The 15886-nt window shown below is 39.1% G+C and overlaps 1 protein-coding gene across 9 annotated transcripts in view; it reads right to left on the bottom strand.

Annotated features, from left to right (window-relative positions):
- The window catches only part of LMBR1 (limb development membrane protein 1), a 131629-nt gene that overhangs the window by 82410 nt on the left and 33333 nt on the right, over positions 1-15886 (bottom strand). For 7 of the 9 annotated variants that reach the window (XM_086394694.1, XM_086394696.1, XM_086394695.1 and 4 more), the window contains one exon: positions 3164-3267. The exons of the other annotated variants lie outside the window; for them this stretch is intronic. In XM_086394694.1, the coding sequence (XP_086250820.1) occupies positions 3164-3267 (104 nt within the window). The remainder of the gene's footprint in view (positions 1-3163; positions 3268-15886) is intronic. 9 annotated transcript variants of the gene reach the window in all.

The raw sequence follows: 15886 nt of genomic DNA, 5'->3' as shown, positions 1-15886 counted from the left end.
CGACATTTACTGAGTTCAGTCCTGGGTTATGTGTTTCACGTGGACAATCACTTCTCATTCAGTCTTCCAGACGAACGGTGAGGTAACTATCATTACTAGACCCACTCCACAGAAAGAAAACCTGAGGTGCAGACGATGCCGCCAGCCCAGGCAGCCGGACACTGAGGACAGACTCTCCCCCACAGTCCTGCAGCCTCTCCTCCACACCCCCGGCCCCAGACCAAGAGGAGAACTATTCTGCCAAGCCGCAACCCACCTCCCTCCTTCCTTCAGCAGCATTTATTAAAGACCACACACTTTAATTTGGTTTCTACAACTCCCATTCATCCCCCAGCTACCAGTCTCATAAGTGGGAGCCATCCTGAGCTCTGCTCCCCCCGCCCCTTTAAATCCTCGGCTGTATCTGGGAATTAACAGGATGGGTCATGCCCACTGCATCCTACAATCTCTGGGTACATCAGTCCCCTCGGAGACCATGAGATGTAGCTAGTGGCTGGAGGGACTCTGAGGAAACATACTCAGAGATGCACTCAGAAAAGGCATTCTTTTAATCATGTACAAAGAGACTAGAAGTAAAAAAATTGGAAGGAAGAACTGCTGTGTAATTGTAGGCACAAAATATCTCTACTTACCTTCTTATACCTCTCCTCAAGCTGTCTCCCCTCTGACCTTGGTGGACATGCATCAACTGTTTTTAATTCTACAGATGGTGCTAACTCTGCTCCGACAGATTTAGCCAAGTCCCTTTTCCAGTTGGTTAGTTCACAACAAGGGAGGACGATGATCTGGACGCAAGAGGTCTGTCCATATTGCACACTGTTTTTAAAATAATCTATTTAACTAATAACCAGATTTCTACATAAAGCATAACCTAGGGATCATAGCTTTAATCTCCAAATATGAAAATGCATTTATAACACTGAGCTTTACGGAGTTTCTGAACTTGATAAGATGACTCATGAGACAGACGGGGGGTGGGGGAAACTCTGTGTGTTTGAAGCACAGACAAGGCCCTGTTAGTGACTCTGTTTGACAGTCAGGGGCGTGACTGATTCGGGGTGGTAATGTCCCCACAGAGCGCTCTGCATGTCCACTGCATGTACTCCTTCCCCAGGGACGTATGCTGACATTCTGATACATGCATTTATCTCTAAACATGCTTAAACAGAACAGTAGATGCAAAAGTCTCGTCAGCAATCCTGTGCCGACTCCCTGGTGTCTACAGCATTAAAACCCAGACTCTGGCCCAGGACGCGGGCCTCAGGGTCTGATCCTGGCCAGTGCTCTGTCCCTGTTCTCCACTCTGAGCTAAGCATCGGCCACTCCCTAGTTCAGGCAGTGTCTCGGCCTTTGCTCAAGCCTGGATGCTCACCTGCAAGTCTCAGCTCATGCGCAGGATAACTCCTCCCTGAAGTCTTCCCAATTCTCTAGGCAAACCAAGACATCCCTCCCAGAGCAGCTTGGTGTATCAAAGTTCCTCCAGCATCTCTGACTTCTCCCTGTGTGAATCCCTTGAAGGCAAGAACACTGTCTTTTCGTTTCTGTACCCAGCAAGCTCCTCTAACAGCACAGGAATTACTGCTCAGTAAGGGCCTAGTAAAACTCTGCCAAGTGAACGACTACCCATCAAAAGGCTCCCACATTCTACAGAACTTGCTTTCTCGAGTGTCTCCGATGACCTCGTTTCTTCTTCTCCTCCGATGACCTCTTTCTTCTCCGATGACCTCTTTCTTCTCCGTGACCACATTCTTTCCTTTCAACCCCTCTTTGACATTCTGTTCCTCATTCCAGTCTCCTAGAGCTCCATCTTTCGGTTTCCAGACCACACCCGCTCTGTTCACTACTACCTGCCACACCCCTGCAGCACACCCCTTCCCCCTTGCAGCACGCCTCTGGCCCTCCACCCCTGGGCCCCTGGCCGGCACTGCCCAGCAGGTACCCTGCTGGCTGTACCTGCACTCCCCACCGTGCTGACCTGTGAAGAACTGCACACTCTAGGAAGGTAAGACACAAGCTCTGGGTCTTAGTTTGAGTTCTGCAGTGGTAGATATGAGGTTCTTAAGACAATTTAGTAACATTAATACCCTTGGATATAAAAGGAGAGTTTGAACTAAATCCCTTTCAACAACAAAACTTTCTATAATTCTCAAGAAATTATGTTTTTTATTTTTTAATTGTTATGTTTTCTATTTGTTTAAACTGAAACTGTACAAGTTGTTCCCATTACATGGATGACTTAAATAATTTACATGTATCATTATAAAAAGCAAATCAAATATATAAAAGCCAATGTTCTCAATGCAGGTTTGACCACCATACACAACCACCCACTCTGATCTCAGAAGATTCACCAAATATGAAAGCAACCGTATACCACAGTATGAATATGAATAACTCTAACTAAAAGTTAAAAAGGTGTAATGTGTCTGTAAACTGTAACACTAGAACTCATTTCATCAAGTTTTAAAAGTCACTCAAAAAGTATTAACTACTGAAATCCTTCCATTATATTCCAAGCTTTTATAGCAAAGAGCTCCACAAGCTATAAATGGACATGTTGCTCCCTTCACTTTAAAATGTCCTACTATTCAAGGACAGAGGGAGTGAGTCCCACTTACAAGTTCTGGATTAACTGTCTAAGATGCTCTGGCAGTCCTCTCTGCCCACTTCTCAGCCTCCCACACTCATCTCGCAGTAAGTCACGGAACCTGGGAACCTGACAATCCAGGGCAGCCTGGTAACATGCTGCCCTCCTGCAGACACTGGGTGTGAAGCCACTTCTGCATCAAGATACAGCTTCAGATTTTTATTTACACTAAATGACAGTATCGAGGAGAAGAATAACAGCTGTTGTATCGGCTTATTCATTCTGCAAAAGAGCTCTCCACCAGCTCTGCACATACTATAAAAAGCATTCAAAGGTCAAACGGTGACTTCCTTCCTGTGGACACTTTTATTAACTCAATGTGTAACATTATTAACATTATTGTAAAAGCATTATTAATATTAATAAGGCACTGCTATTATTAAATGTTTTACATTTCAGTAACAGTTGCTTAAGCCTACTATTTCTAGTTCAACAATGAATGACATTTACTTCTTCATTTAAGAAATTTAATTCTAAATTACTTAGAATTAATTAATTCTAAATTAATTTACTTACCTTTTTCAGACCAGCAAAACCTTCTGATTCCAGAAAGAAAAAGGCAAAGGGCATCAACACAAATAAACAAAGATTGGAAAAGAGAGAAGCAAGGTTCCACAAACCTATGAGGATAACAATAAAGGAAAGATGAGTTAGATACGGACAACCTTGTCAAAGAAAACTGCTGTGCTAAATTGTGCTATCAGTCAAAGCTCTGTGCTTTTTAATAGTAAAAACTAAACATAAACTTAATAGAGAGGCCTAACAAAGGACCTAAACTTAGAAATCAGAATAATAATTACATATTTCTGTAAAATCTTTATAACTCTGCAACTGTACTATTGGGAAAAGTCAATATAGAAACTACTGATTTTTCCTCATGCTCTAAAATAAATTCACTAAACATATGACATATGCAGCAATCCAAAGACAGAGCCTCTTCAGACATATTGGCACCTGAATATTTAAATTAGAGCCAGCAGCATTTATTGAGCACTTAATAAATGCCAGATACTCTACTAACCATTTTACATGTATTATCTTGGTTAATTTAAGCCTCATAAAACCCTAAAAGTAATAATTAGCATTTATTGAGCCCTCATGTGCCAAGCACTGTTCTAAATGATTTACAGATATTATACAAACTCATTTAGTCTTCACAGCAATCCCCCAACATGACAGAGGCTGGTTATATAAAACCCGCCAAGCCTGCAGAGCCTGCGAGGAGCTACACTAATTCCTGGGATTTTTAAAAACGACCGCATCAGAGAAGTTTAGTAAGCAACTCCAACTGGGAAAGAAAACTTGAGAGGCAAGCGAGTTCACATCACCTTTTCCCTTTCTAGCACATTCTACACTCATAAAATCACAATAAAAAGCAACTGAGATGATAGTAAGAGTTGATTTTTAAAAATACAGAACTTTAGGTATCTTGTTGGGATATCTGGACCAGCAGCTCACTTTTCATAGGTAATAGACTCAACTTTAAAACTGATGGCTATAATCTTCATTAAAATTTATACAATCAAAGATAAAAATTATGCTAAGCATAAATTCAACACACTACATACATTTAAAATCCAATGCTTTTGAAAACGGGCAACTGATGTTCTTCCAGGACCCTTACGTATATGGCACTGTTCCAGGCACTGGAGATGTAGCAATGAAGGAAACACACACCTCTGCCCTCGGGGACCTTCCATTTCAGACACATGGAGATTACACACTGAGCTCTCAGGGAACCAAAGCAGACAGCTCCCAACTGCCCTGGCTACAGACCCATATACACGTTTCCTAACAGCCCTAAACCCTTTCTGGAACAGCATGGAATATAAACAAAAAGAATTACTGCAGCACTTGTACAGGTTACCTAGAGAGATGTACTTCCTTTAGTAAACACGGTGATATAATTAAAAATCAATTTGCAGTTTCTTATTCAAAAATCTAGATAGGTTGAATGATTTTACAGTATATATTTATCTTAGCAGGAAACAGAATGTTTTACAAAGTGTCTTCAAAAACAACGTCTCATATGTTTCAGAGGGAAAAACTTTTAAAAATAAAAATTGTTCTAAAATACTTAACCACTTTTCAGTCTTAAAAAAAAAGATGCTAAAAATCTTAATCTTCTTCAATCAGAGGGCTTATAGTTACAGCCAATTGTATTGTGTTAATAACCAGGAAAGACACATAAGGATGGTGACCAAAGGGACACACAAGACTTCCAGACAGACCTGGGTTCGAGCCCCTGCACTTTCACATGACAACCTTCTAAGTCACGGGATCGTCATCTACACGAGGCTGAGGATCATGTCTGTAGGTGATGCTGAGAAGTCAGTGAAATAATGCATGGACAACCAGCACGTCTGTCACAAAATAAGCACTTAATGACTTTTTGCCTTTAATAGCCATCACAACCCGAGGCTGCTGACACACGGTGCTGACTAGCTCCCGCACCGAGCTACCGGGCTCTGCGAGCGCCCGTGTTCACTTGATGAAAAAGCACGACGCATATAAAAGGCAAAAATATTGATCTGTAGCAAATGTGCTGAGTTATTATTGACACAGTGTGTATAATTTATTGACAGTTTATGACTTTATTGACATAAAGTGTACAATGTCATACAATTTGACAGTTACGTCCCTGTAACCAAGATAACAAATGCAACCGTCACTCCCAAGCCTCCTTACCATTTATAATCACTGCCTCCTGCACTCTCTACCCTACTCTATACTCCAGGAGTCAGACTCTGCACTTTATAAAAAAAGTATAATTTTTATAAAAAACTAAAATTTTCTATGCACGGTAAATGTAGCATATGCTGTTGTTTTTGTCTGGCTTTTGTCACCTGGCACGATTCTGTTGAGATTTTTTCAATGCTGCGGCACATCGGTAGCCTGCCCCTTTGTATCAGATTGGATTCAGTCAACCACACTTCATCCATGTCCCTGCAAACTGAGCTGTGGCTCTCACAACTCAAGTTGTAGTTTATACAACACAACTTTATACATAAACTTGAGTTTTATACACTCAAGTGCAAGTCATATGGACACAAGCTTTCATATCTTTTGGGTAAATACATGAGCATGTAATGCCTGACTCATAAAGTAGGTGTGTTTCTTAACATTTCAAGAAACTGCCAAAATGTTTTCCAAAGCAGGTATACAATTTCACATACCCCCCCACAGAGTTGAAGTCTCATCCACATTTTGACAAAAAAAGGGTCTTTTCAGCTTCAGTCGTTCTCACAGGTGCACACTGGGATCTCATCACCGCTTTAATTTGCATTGCCCCCATGAATAATAATGTCAAATCTTTTCATGAACTTATCTGCCATCCATTTACAACTTCTTTGCTAAATGTCTCTCCAAATGTGTTGCCCACTGTTTCATTGGGTTGTACTTAAGTGAGTTTGGCAGCTCTTTATACACTCTGATTACAAGTCTTTTATCAGGCATATGATTTCCAGATACCTTCACCCACTCTGTGAATTATCTTTTCATCCTTAACGCGATCTTTCAAAGAACAAGATTTCCTAATGTTGACAAAGTGCAATTTATCAATGTTTTCTTTACAGATCATGCTTTAGCTATCTTGCCTAAGAAATTACAGTCTAACCCAATGGCAAAGACTTTCTCCTATATTTCCCTTCTACAAGTGTTACAGTTTTACATTTAAGTCTATGATTCTTTTGAATTACTTTCTGCATGTGGTGTCAGATATGGACTGAAGTTCATTTTTAAACCTATGACTATTCAATTGCTCCAGTACCATTTATTGAAAACAGCCTCTTCCACCAAACTGCCTTTACATCTTTGCTAAAAAAAAATTTACAATATGTTTGGATGTGTTCCTGGACTCTGTATTCCATTACTTAGCCTATCTGTCCATCTCTGTGTTGATGCATGCAGCAGTGTCAGTTACTATGGCCTTAAACTTGGAGTCCTGCAGTCAGTCCTCCAATTTTGTTCTCTTTCAAAGGCGTTTTGGCCAGTCTAAGTCCTCTAAATTCCCATCTAAGTCTTAGGGCAGTTTTTCAATTTCCACCCCACCCCCCAAAAAAAACATGCTGGCACTCTGACTAAGATGGCGTTGAACCCATGGGTCAGTGGGGAGAACCGGCATACTAATGGCTTCCTTAACACTGCTGTCTTCTGGTCTGTGAACACAGCAGCACACCTCTCCAGGTACTTCAGCACGCGTTAATTCTCCTCAGCAGTGATGCCTCGCTTACAGTATTCAGGTCTCACGCATCCCTAACCACTTCACATTTTTTGTTCTACTGTATATAAATGGCTTTGGTTTTTAAATTGATTTCCAATTATTCATTGCTAGTGAAATGCAATGGTGTTTTATACATTGATCCTATATCCCTGCAACCTTGCAAGATTCACTGATTAGTTCTAATCGCTTTCTTAGAATAATTTCCATCAGAATTTCAATAGTCATGTCATCTGTTATTAGAGACAGTTTTACTTTTTCCTTTGCAATCTCATTTATTCTTTAAAAACCGCCAGAACAGAAGTAGTGAGAGGGGAAGCTCAGGTAAAAAGCATTCAGCCTTTCACTATTAAGTATGGTGTTAGGGTTTTCACAGGCTCTTTATTAAGATGAGGGAATTCCCTTTCATGCCTAATGTGATGAGAGATTTTATCAGGAATGGACACTGAATTCTGCATATATTTGGTGACCATATGAATTTCCTGCTTTAGTATGCACATATGGTAAATTAAATTCACTGCTTTTGTCAAAAGTCATGATATATTATCCTTTTTATATATTGTTATATTTGCTAAAATTATGTTTAAAATTTATACATCTATGTTCATGAGGGATATTCACCTATAGTTTTCACATATGTCTATCTGGTTTTGCTTTGGCATCAGGGTAATGCTGTCCTCAGAGTTGGGAAGTATTATCTCATTTTCAAATTCCTTAAAAAGTCTGTGTAGAACTGGCATTATTTCTTCCTTCAATACTTGGGAGGACTACCAATGAAGTCTTCTAAGCCTAGAGTTTTGTTTGTAAGAATGTTTGAAACATCCCCACAATGCCTGAGAATGTTTCAGTAGTTTTCGCCTTTCAAGGAATTTTTCCATTTCTCTAAGTTGTTGAATTTGCTGACGTAAAGATATTCATAATACACACGAATTATGTTTTTAACAGCTGTAGAATCTGTAGTGATATCCTGATACTGATAACTGGTATCTGCTTTTCTAATCTGGCTAAATCTTTATCAACATTACTGACCTGCTCACTGATTTTCTCTATGCTTTCTGTTCTCTACTTTGTTCATTTCTCCTCCCATATTTTTTATTTCCCATCCCCTTACTTTGGGATTCATTTGCTCTCCTTTTCCTAGTTTCTTATGGTGGACACTGTACGAGACCTTTATTTCATTTTCTAAGAACAGGTATCCTTGTATTATAAATTTTGGAATGCTTCACTTTGATTTTCATTGAGTTCAAAGTACTTTCAAATTTCCCTTTTATTCTTTGAGTTACTGTGAAGGATGTTATTTAGTTACCAAATGTTGCTGTCACTGATTTCCCATTTAATTTTATTGTCCTTCAGTTCAGTTCAGTCGCTCAGTCGTGTCCAACTCTTTGCGACCCCATGAATCGCAGCACGCCAGGCCTCCCCGTGCATCACCAACTCCCAGAGTTCACTCAAACTCATGTCCATCGAGTCAGTGATACCATCCAGCCATCTCATCCTCTGTCGTCCCCTTTTCCTCCTGCCCCCAATCCCTCCCAGCATCATGGTCTTTTCCAATGAGTCAACTCTTCGCATGAAGTGGCCAAAGTACTGGAGTTTCAGCTGCAGCATCAGTCCTTCCAATGAACACCCAGGACTGATCTCCTTCAGAATGGACTGGTTGGATCTCCTTGCAGTCCAAGGGACTCTCAAGAGTCTTCTCCAACACCACAGTTCAAAAGCATCAATTCTTCAGTGCTCAACTTTCTTTATAGTCCAACTCTCACTCCATACATGACCACTGGGAAAACCATAGCCTTGACTAGACAGACCTTTGTTGGCAAAGTAATATCTCTGCTTTTGAATATGCTATCTAGGTTGGTCATAACTTTCCTTCCAAGGAGGAAGCGTCTTTTAATTTCATGGCTGCAATCACCATCTGCAGTGATTTTGGAGCTCAGAAAAATAAAGTCTGACACTGTTTGCCCATCTATTTCCCATGAAGTGATGGGACCAGATGCCATGATCTTAGTTTTCTGAATGTTGAGCTTTAAGCCAACTGTTTCACTCTCCACTTTCACTTTCACCAAGAGGCTTTTGAGTTCCTCTTCACTTTCTGCCATAAGGGTGGTGTCATCTGCATATCTGAGGTTACTGATATTTCTCCTGGCAATCTTGATTCCAGCTTGTGCTTCCTCCAGCCCAGTGTTTCTCATGATGTACTCTGCATAGAAGTTAAATAAGCAGGGTGACAATATACAGCCTTGACGTACTCCTTTTCCTAATTTGGAACCAGTCTGTTGTTCCATGTCCAGTTCTAACTGTTGCTTCCTGACCTGCATATAGGTTTCTCAAGAGGCAGGTCAGATGGTCTGGTATTCCCATCTCTTTCAGAATTTTCCACAGTTTATTGTGATCCACACAGTCAAAGGCTTTGGCATAGTCAATAAAGCAGAAATAGATGTTTTTCTGGAACTCTCTTGCTTTTTCCATGATCCAGCGGATGTTGGCAATTTGATCTCTGGTTCCTCTGCCTTTTCTAAACCAGTTTGAACATCCGGAAGTTCACGGTTCACGTATTGCTGAAGCCTGGCTTGGAGAATTTTGGGCATTGTTTTACCAGCGTGTGAGATGAGTGCAATTGTGCAGTAGTTTGAGCATTCTTTGGCATTGCCTTTCTTTGGGATTGGAATGAAAACTGACATTTTCCAGTTAGAGAGCATCTTTTATGACTTCAAGTATTAAAATGTGTTTAATGACACTGAATATGGCTTTCTTGGTTCACATTCCCAGAGTACTTGAAAAGAATGTATATTCCACGACTGTTGGGCAGCGTTTCATCAATACAACTTAGGCCAAGATAGCTAATTTTATTCAGGTCTTCTATATCCTTAATTTTTCCTGGCTACTTGTTCCATAAATTATTGAAAAAGGGATAGTACATATCTGAACATAATTGTAACTTTGACTATTAATCCTTTCTTAAGTTTTTGCTTCATGTGTTTAATAGTGGAAGTCACTCAGTTGTGTCTGACTCTTTGCAATCCCATGTACTGTAGCCCACCAGGCTCCTCTGTCCATGGAATTCTCCAGGCCAAAATACCAGAGTGGGTAGCCATTCCCTTCTCCAGGAGATCTTCCCAACCCAGGGATTGAACCCAGGTCTCCCACATTGCAGGCGAATTCTTTACCATCTGAGTCAACAGGGAAGCTATGTAGTAAATAGGCATTTTTTCAGTAGATAAGTTTATTACTATGTTCTTTTAATGAATGAACCCGTTCATTATTATGAAATGATCTTTATGCCTGTTAACGTTTTTACCTTTCTCTGATAATAATACACTAATTACTTCATCTTCCTTTTTGTTAGAATTAGTATAGTAAATCTTTTTTCTCCTATTGCCGTTAATCAGTGTGTGTGTGTTTACATTTAAAGCAGGTTCTTATAGGCAGCATATATTTGTGCTTTCTTTTTTATTCAATTTAATAATCTCTGTCTTCTAATCAGAATGTTTAGACCACTGATGTTTATTGCCATGATCAGGTTTAAGTATATCAATTTGCTCTTGGTTTTGTATTTGTTCCACTGTTTTGTCCTCCCTTTGCCTTCTTTTTCTGTGATCCTTTGGATTAAGTGTTGTTATGATACCATTCTATTTCTTCTGCTTGCTTATTGACTATACTTCTTCTTTGAGATACTTTAGGGTTCTTTGGGGTTTATCATATACACCTTTAAATCATCACAATCTGCCTGCAAGAGGTACAGCAACACTTGACACACAGCACTGAAGACGCTTACAGCCTACGTCCACTTCTTTCCTCCCGCCCTTGTGCTATTGGTGGCATGCGCTTTTACTTGCGCATTATAAAACTCACAATACATTGTTACTGTTTGTTATTTAAACAGCCAATTCTCTTTTCATAAGACTTATGTGATAAGTACTCTTTTGTATTTACCCGCAAATCAGCCGCCTCTAGCGCTCCTCATTCTGTTTCATAGGCCCAGGTTTCTGTCTTCTGCCACTCTGCCTCTGTTCGGAGGGCGCCCCTTATTTTTGGTACTGTAGGTCTGCAGTGATGGGCTTTCACCTTTTGTACATCTGAGACTGTCTTTATTTTGACTCTGTTTGGAAAAGCATCTTCACTGGATACACACCAGGCTGGCAGGGCTTTCTTCTCTCAGTGCCCCGGAGACGTTGCTGCTCTGTCATCTGTCTTGCATTTTTTCCCACAAGAGAGACGCTGTGATTCCCATCACTGTTCCTCTGTATTTTATATCTTTTTCTCTGATTTCTCCTTATCACTTGTTTTGACCAATCTGATGATGTATCTTGACAGGTCTCTTGTAACCGGGACAAGTTGAGCTTTTGAATAAGAGGGTTTGCAGTTTTTAATCTAATCTTGAAATTTTTCTGCCATTAGTTTTTCAAATATTTTTCTTAACCCTCTCTCCTTCAGGAACATCAATTATATCACTGATGCCCTGGTTTTCAGTCATTTTTTTTTCTGTTTCTTTTTTAGACAGTTTTCTATTGCTATGTCTTAGAATCCACTGATCTCTTCTGTAATATCTAATCTGCTTTTATCCTATCCACTACATTTCACGTCAGATATTACAGGTTTCATCTCTAGAAGTTTATTTGGTTGTTTTTTACATCTTTCATGTCTCAATACGTTCAGTCTTTCCTCCAGTTCTTGGAACAAATGAAACAGAGTTACAAGAAATGTTTCAGTGTTCTTATTTACTAATTTTGAATCTGTGTCAATTCCAAGTTCTGACTGACTTTTCTCTTCATTATGGGTTGTATTTTCCTGCTTTATACTCAGCTGTAGGCTCATGGGAGGCAGAGCAAATTCCCAAAGATATTCACGCCTTAATCCCTGGAGCTGTTACCCAGTATTATTAGTGAATATGCTACACGGTATATTTGTTTTTAGGGCTTCTGTAACAAAGTCCCACAAATGGGACAGCTTCAAACAATGAGAATTTATTCTCCCACCGTTGTGGAGGCTAGAGGTCCAAAATCAAGGTGTCAGGAGGACCACACTCCTTGCAGAGGTTCTAGGAAGACCCCTTCCTTGGAGGTAGCACACTCCTGGCCTCGTAGACGCATCACTCCAGCCTCAGCCTTTGTCTTCACATTCTGCCCATTGTGCAAGTCTCTGTTTTATCTTCTTGTAAGGACACTAGTTATTGGACTAGGGCCCACCCTAATTCATCGTGGCCTTAATTTACTAATTATATCAGCAAGGATATTATTTCCAAATAAGGTTATGTTCTGAGGTTCTAAGCAGATGTGAACTTGGGGGAAACACTTTCAACCCAATACTCATGGAGACAAGAATGTTGCAGATACAATTAAGGCTGTGGACTTCAATAAAGAGAGACAGGGAAACCATCTTGGATAGGCCAGGTGGGTACAACCTAACCAAGGAGTGTTTAAAAGCAGAGAACGTTCTCTCAGAGGAGTCAGGAATGCAGCAGAAGGGTAAGTCAGGGAAGAACTTGACACAGCTTTGCTAGGGATGGAGGCGGGGGGCGCTGTCACATGGAAAGCCTGAGGAAAGAGGCAGGTGGCCTGCAGGGCAGAAGGCACCTGGCTACAGCTAGCAGGGAAGTGGGGCCGCAGGCCACAACTAAAGAACCAAACTCCACGACTTGAATGAATCTGGAAGCAAATTCTTCCCCAGAGCCTCCAATAAATATACTATCTGGGAAAACCTTCACTTCAGCTCATGAGATTCTAAGGGCTCATGAGACCATGAGGGCCCTTTTTGGTCTGCCAAAAAGAGAACATCTGTTTCACACGATTTTCTTAAGGGCCATGTTTAAGCTGAGAATATGATAGCCCATTAATTCTATCCATCTCAGTAAAACAAAATGCTTAGCTGAGCTTCTGACCAGTTTGGAAAACACTAAAACAGAACACCTTAGTACATCCGAGCCTAAAGATACCAATATGTCTTTCAAATACAGAAAGTCTTTAACAAACCGGACTTCAGTAAAATGCTGAACAGACTCTGTGCACTTAGCGCACAAGAGAGTCACACAACTCATGGTTTAAGGCCTTCCCAGGCCTGGCAGCAGATGTCTAAGTGAGGGGCACTTTATGTCTGACCAGCCTGGGATCGCACCTACCAGCTTATACAAGACCTAGAAAAGGGACTCGCACTCTGCCGTCCTAGTTCATGTATAAATTGGGCTAAAACATAACTCACAGAGCACTCATGAACAACAGAAGAGAAATAACATACCAAAATGCTAAATTATCATCAGTGCCTCTCCTGCCCTGTCTCAACATAATGCAAATGGTCCAAAATCCTGAAAATTCCAAAGCACATCAGCAATTAGGCCAGACAGGTGGCGCCAGTGGTAAAAAAACAACAACAACAAAAAAACAAAACCATCTGCCAATGCAGGAGACATAAGAGATGCAAGTTCAATCCCTGGGTGGGGAAGATCCCCTGGAGGAAGGCAGGCAACCCACTCCAGTATTCTTGCTTGGAGAATCCCATGGACAGGGGAGTCTGGTGGGCCACAGTCCATGGGGTCGCAGCTCTCGATCCTTTCCTTAAAGAACAATTCTCATTAATTACACCAAAAAAAGCTTACACAACAATACTCTGTATTTTAATATGGCATTAAAAGTACATGAAAACAACAATGACAAAAAACAGGCTCAGAAAATAAACTGCAAAGAAATATACCAAATTATTAACAATGTGAACACAGTAGAATTATGGATGATTTTTTTTCTTCCCACTGGCCTACACGTTCTAAGCCTTCTATAAGGGGCATATAAAGACCCTTAAAAATCATATTTAAATTCCTTTGTGAAACTCAAAATCCTCCACACCACTGTATCAAATAACTTCCCCACAAAATGCCTAAGAAGGGCAGAGAGCAGCAAAGCTTAATTGAGATGCAGATGCTAGCTGGGTCCCCAGTCAGTCACAGATCTCAGTCTACTTACTTTCTAGCCTCGCTAAGCACAATTCACATTCTACCCTCTGCAAAATCACAAATTATGGAGTGGCAGCAGCTTCAGAGGGTGCACTCAAATAGTTTCAACCATGAGTATAAACCTTGAATGCTTCACTATACTTTTATAATCAGGGGGAAATTTTTATTTAGGCTTTGTAATTTGAAACAATTATCATCCATGTTATAAAGGAGACATCATTATTGCTGATTTCTAAATATACAAAGTATATATATATACTTCTAGAATTTATCCTTCTGATCATTATGTGTCCCTTTCATGTAGTGAAAAACACAAATTCAAATTCTTCTCTAGAAATCAAAAGTTGAAAAATTTAAGTCTGCCTTTGGCTAAAGATCACAAATCCGGAAAAATATCTATTCTAACTAACCAACACACTTAAAACGAAGATAGTCATGAAAATCTAAATAAAGAAATCTTTATCAATAAGTGAAGAAAACAGGATGATCACAAAGATTCTGAATAACAATTCATTTAAGTTTGTAATGAAACTGGTGTCTTCTTTTATGTACTGAACTTTATATATTACTATAACACATATAATTTAATTTTTTTAATTTTCCCCCACTTCCCTCTTTCCAGGAAAGTCAACATTACTGCTGATGGTTCTACCAACCACAACTGCAAAAAGAGATATAACCACCACCACATTTATTTTTTTAAGAAAAATTCAGTTAACACAAAGAATTTGAAAGTTGATGGTAATATTCTAGGTAACAGTATAATCACCTATGTAAATAACCAGCTTTTTAAAAAATCTAAATAATTAAATGCAAAAAATTAAATTTATTAACCAGAATAAATGTGAAACCTTCAGACTCAGCTCATGCTAATTTAATTATCAAATCTGCACATATAAGAAAGTTAAAGTTACTATGAGAACATTTAATTAGAAAAATAATAAAGCTACTATACACTAAGTTGTCATTTTATTTTTGAAAACTGTAAAACTTAACATGGGGTCGCAAAGAGTCGGACACGACTGAGTGACTGAACCGAACTGAACTGAAAACTTACCAAGTTTTCAGCATTCTGCAAACATATATCAGACACACATAAGCATCTCTTAAGAATACGGTATAATTTTGATAAAATGTTCTTAAATTAAAAATTAGGGCTAATACACATAACATACTACTACCACCACCTTTATTGTATTATATATTATTACTTACCAATTTGTAAAAGAAAAAATGTTAGCTAAATTTCTCTACTTCAGAAAACTAAAATCATATGCTCCAACACAGTAGAACCCTAAAAATTCAGAAAACTTGCAGTTTATCTAAATCAGTTGCAATGACAACTGTTTTGAAAGACATTCAATGTCTATCCCCCAAAGAGGTATCTAAACAAACAAAAGCTATTTAACAATTCCAGAATACTTAGTTCAAAACTCAACCCAGCCAAACTGAACTTCCAGATCACCAATGGATACATTACCCTCTAGCTCCATCTGCTGGAGTCACAAAATATTTCAATACAAAATACAACACTATGAAGCAAAAAAAACTATCACTTTTTATCACACAGACAAAAAACTTCATTCATTTAAATTAGAAAATTAATTCAAGTTCAGCCATATTCAATAATTTCCAAAGCGGTAAAACTAAGTTAAAACCATATTTCACTGGAATTGAAGATCTAATCCAACTGCCAAAAAGTGACATACAATAAAAAAAATTCCAAGAAAGCATAAGCTTTAAAGGAAAGACTACAAGTTTGCTCTTGAATAGTGAGTGCTGTGAGAACCTCACAAGTATAGCTTTTGCTTCTGTACTTGGAAAACAAAACAAAAAGAACAAATTTAGCAACAAGCTGTGAAACATTTTAACTCTGTTTTTAAAATTAAAAAAGCAAGACACATCTACTGTAGAAATACTATAAATGCAAACACCAAAACAAAATTTTTTATAAAACATAAATTTTCTATATTATATAATCCTACCACTCAAAGAAAAACTTTTTTTCAACATCTTTCTATATAAACACATATTCATCTGCATCATCATCTATAATGGTAAAAAAAGCACTCCACTGTCT

This window comes from Bos grunniens, chromosome 4, assembly GCF_055505025.1.
Source record: "Bos grunniens cultivar Pamir isolate PY7600 chromosome 4, Bosgru_T2T1.0, whole genome shotgun sequence".
NCBI classification, from domain to species: Eukaryota; Metazoa; Chordata; class Mammalia; order Artiodactyla; family Bovidae; genus Bos; species Bos grunniens.
The sequence above is the reverse complement of the archived record's forward strand: the minus strand, read 5'-3'. Positions and strand labels throughout refer to the sequence as shown.